The sequence below is a fragment of the Saccostrea cucullata genome, unplaced genomic scaffold (genome assembly GCF_032062105.1).
Source record: "Saccostrea cucullata isolate Sc308-1 unplaced genomic scaffold, CSIRO_AGI_Scuc_v1 ctg15568, whole genome shotgun sequence".
NCBI lineage: Eukaryota > Metazoa > Mollusca > Bivalvia > Ostreida > Ostreidae > Saccostrea > Saccostrea cuccullata.
In genome coordinates this window covers 9,524-13,912 of record NW_026918059.1, presented here as the reverse complement: position 1 = coordinate 13,912, position 4,389 = coordinate 9,524, and the positions used below count along the sequence as shown (strand labels likewise).

The 4,389-nt window shown below is 31.7% G+C and overlaps 1 protein-coding gene across 1 annotated transcript; it reads right to left on the bottom strand.

Annotated features, from left to right (window-relative positions):
* Positions 1–130: 130 nt before the first annotated feature.
* On the bottom strand, positions 131–3,754 carry LOC134240422 (leucine-rich melanocyte differentiation-associated protein-like; the record flags this gene model as incomplete). Its single annotated transcript, XM_062722539.1, has 4 exons — positions 3,709–3,754; positions 1,718–1,805; positions 795–929; positions 131–250 (listed from the first exon to the last, which is right to left on the bottom strand). Coding segments are annotated over exons 1-4 (367 nt in total), but the record flags the coding sequence as incomplete, so codon positions are not given.
* Between the last annotated feature and the right edge of the window lie 635 nt (positions 3,755–4,389).

Genomic DNA, 4,389 nt, shown 5'->3' with positions numbered 1-4,389 from the left:
ATTGTTTGTAAAATTAAAATTACGTGTTCATGAATAGTGAAAGATTTTTCTTTAAAATTCACTACAAAAAAACCTTTATTGTGGTCCACTCAACCCTCCTGAGATTGAAAACTGAACAAGTAAATTTTACCTGTAATCCATATTTGCTGGTAAGTACCTCCATTGAAGTAGCTCGGGGCAGCTTCATTGTTCATCATTGACAAAAACTTCAGGTTTGGACAAGACTTGCACAACGTTGAGATAAACAAACCTGTTACACAAAACAAACAATATAAACAAAGCAAAAAAAGACCAGATATGTTTGTGACACTTGTGCCCTAGTACATATGACAGCTTTTTTCAAATGTTAAAACTCAAATGCAAGTCAAACTATATAATGTCATGGTCAAAAGATGAAACAACAAAAAAGGACTGTTTCAATGAATTATACTTGTGATTCATGAAAGCCTAAGCACCAACCATTCCAAATTTATGGCCAAGGTTAAAGCTTTCTAAAAGTGGGTCAAACTGCTAGATGTAGGTCAAGGACAAAAGTTCTAGGTCAGAAGGTTAAAATTAGAGGTACTCTGGAGGAAGGCTTTGTCATAGAAAAATTACACGTGAAATCTAAAACCTCTAGCACTAATTGTTCATAAGTTATGGTAAAGGTTAAACAATTCAAAAATAGGTCAAACTCCAAGGTCAAGGTCAAAACTATTACTATCCAATTTAAAGGAAGTTTATGTCACTAGGAATACATCTGTAAAATATGAAAGACTTAAAACATGTAATATGAGATAATTTATATCACATACCTAAATTTGTAATTTTATTGTGATTTACCCACAATGTTTGAAGATTGGTGGAGGTTGGAATTTTCACATGTGACTCAATATTATTGTGATCCAGAACTAAGCAGGTTAGTCTAGGAAAATCTATCAGAAATGGAGGTCATTAAAAATAAAGTTAAGGAAATTAAAAACACAAATTGAGCATGAATAAAACTTCTTAACTTTCCTTTCAGTCAAACTCAAGTTATCGTATAATGTTTATCATCTTTAAATCTATTTTAGTGGTGTGTAATACTGTGCGAAATAATTCTGAATTCAAACCTACAATGTAGAACTTATGTTACTAAACATTACAAATGTTATTAGGCTAAGCATTGTTTAAACTATAATTTCAAATGTATTATTATCCATTTAAAAACTAAATGAAAACAAAAATAGGTATACCCAAAGGACATGAATGTCCTGCTAGAGATTTACATGTATTAGTAATTCAACATGCTTACATAATAAAATATCAACTGAGCAATGAGTAGTTTCTTTGAAACTGAGCAAAGGGAAAAAATACTAATATATTTATATTAAGGCTACATTTTTTGGGAACCTTTTGAATAGTTCTAAGCAACATGCATCAGTTGGTTTGTAAAGATAACTGCAAAAGTTTCTTCAAAGCTGCGCTAAATGCAAATTTATGAAAAGTGAGGTCAAAGAAAAAGGAAAGATCAACGTACAAAATCTTATTGATATGTATCAGCAAACTGCATTATAGATTTACAATTTCTAAAGTATATTTTTTTGTAAACAGTCTTTAAACCTACATGAACAAAAAAAAAAAACTTCTCAAAGACTTTTTCTTTGAAGAATTTAAATAATCATGTGTATTACATTTTTGCTCGTATACTTTATTATAATCAGTAACATAGAAAAGGAAATTCTGGTGATTAAGAAAGGATATGATATTTTGTTGTGAGTCAGATCTATTTCTTGCAAAGATTCACCCTCGGTTTCTGCCAAATTTGCAGGAATTATGTCCAAATCCTGAAAATATTAAACATTTGAATTAATTATTAATGTCAACAGGTTTCTTCAGCAGCTAAATTTCACCAATCTTTAAACAAAGCTGTGACAAAATAATTGTTATTTTTATTTTATTTATTTATTTATTTTTCTGCAAGCAATTAATGGAATGAGGTATAAAAAGACAGAGCATATTACATCAGGGTTCGACACTAACAGTAGCCCGCTGGCCCAAGACAACTGAATATTGAGGTTGGGCTACTTAACATGACTTTAAACTTGCTCTGAAGGGCCACTATAATTCTTAACTAAACACTCATTTGGGGCAATTTAAATGATAAATTTAAACAATTACACAAATTCCAGTTTTGTTGGAGTCACATACATGTATAATCCAAAGTACAGCCAGCATGCAGTATTTGGCATCTATATTTTCAAAATTTACCCGAGGAGCCCCAGCAGAAGGGGGAACCCCTCCCTCACCTACCCCACTCGTCACTTTGCGACTCAGCCAGCAGTTTTTGGCTGCTGGACAACTAATGCATGAACAGGGCTACAGTGGCTGGAACGTTATTGTTGACAACTTACACGAACGATCATGTTACACGAACGATTCTGCACGAACCTGGTACACGAATATCTTTCACGTTCACGATTCTACACGTTACACGATCTTACACGATTGTTAATGCAAACGCAGGTTTTTTCACTCAGAATAGTTCAAAATATTTAGGAATCAATATTTTCAAAACGAAATATGGCTTAATACTTTTTAAGATTTCAAAGAATTATCAATATTTTTTCATCGACTTTGAAGAAAAAAACTGGAAAATGATATTTCTGTAACTAAATATATGCAAGACTTAATATTTTAGATTAAAAATAATTATTTCTAAGGTAATTCTCCGATCAAAAAAAACCCAGATTTTGTTCGTTCTATTAGACGATGTACATGTATGTGGGTCGTATAATTTGATTGAATTGGATATCATGATATGCAGAAAGGGGATACGATTGAACAAAAACGGCAGCATGAAATGACTTAAATTATAATTACAAATTTTATCCTTATGTTTCCATTGATTCAATGTCTGATAAACTTGCCGATTATTCAACTTTTTTATTTGCAGAAATTTAATCAATTACAAATAAGCTCAAGAGCTAAGCACAGATAATCAAAATTCCCGAAAATCATGCCGTGTCCATGTATATTTGTCAAATAACTAGTTATGTAAGCATTGAGAAATGTTTATTTCTTTGTAAAAAAGAATATTTATTTTCAATGAAAGGATTTCAAGATTATCTTGACCACAATAAGAAGTAAATAATAATTAAAATCAGATTTTTCAAAAAGGCGTTAGAGATCTAAGTACGGTGTATCACATTATTGATCGCACTATTTGACGAGAACTTAATATTGTACGACTTACTATATTGCTTGTTTACGGGCGATAATTAGTTCGTTCTGCATTCTATTATGTAAATTGCGCTTTTTCAATTTATTTGGATTTTAATTAATAAACTATTAGTAAGAAAAACAAACAAGGGAAATGCTTATTGTACAAAATACATTCCGATAAAAACTTACAAAACGAAATTTACACGATTCTTAACGCACGATCTTGCACGATTAAAAACGCACACGATTGAGTCTGATACACGAACGATCTCGCACGTTACACGAACGATCACTCATGATACACGAACGATTCTACACGATTGGTTTGTCAACAATAACGTAGAAGTAGAAATAAGAAATTGCTAGCCCTTCTGGCAATTATGGTTTTAAAGTTAGTGTCGATCCCTGCATTACATCAGTACAAACTGTACTCGATTTATTTACAAACTGAGCGTGTTAATAGACTTTATGAATTGACATACTGAACATGTTTTAAAATATACACTTGACAAGTAAAATTTATACCTGATAAGCCAGGTTTTTTCTCATTTTGGACTCCCTTCTCTTAGCTTTACAAATTAAACACATGACATTATCCAAAGTGTTGCACTGAATTAAAAATAAATAAATTATATACTTTTAAACATTTAATTAATACACGTACTACATAATGACAGTTACATGAGTATGCTGAATGTTAAGTGGATAACCTTGGCAGTTGCTTGACTCGGCTATCAATCTTCAATTAATTTTGATGTTTTTAATTATCTTTTCATACATTCAAGAATAACAATTAATTTTTATACCAATAACAAACATTACCAATATTTTACTCCCTAAATTTGGTCGGCAATCATCAATTAAATGTGACATATGGAAATTGAATATATTTCACATTGTTTACGTTGTGGTGTCCGCCATTTTGAACATCACATGACTTCCCCTTCAAGGACACATAAATACCCTCCAGGAGTATAGGCGCATATATCCTTATTTCTCATTTTTTTAAAAATATATTTGAATACTTCAATTAATTTATATCAAGAATGTCAAAACAGTTATACATACTGATTATATATATTCTGTACATGTATTCTAAGTTTGATGGGGGTGAGGTCTGTTGTGTACTGTTGTAGGGCGCAGGCGCGGATCCAGAATTTTTCCGAGGGAGGGGGGGGGGGGGGTGGTCCCCCCAGTAAAAAAAAT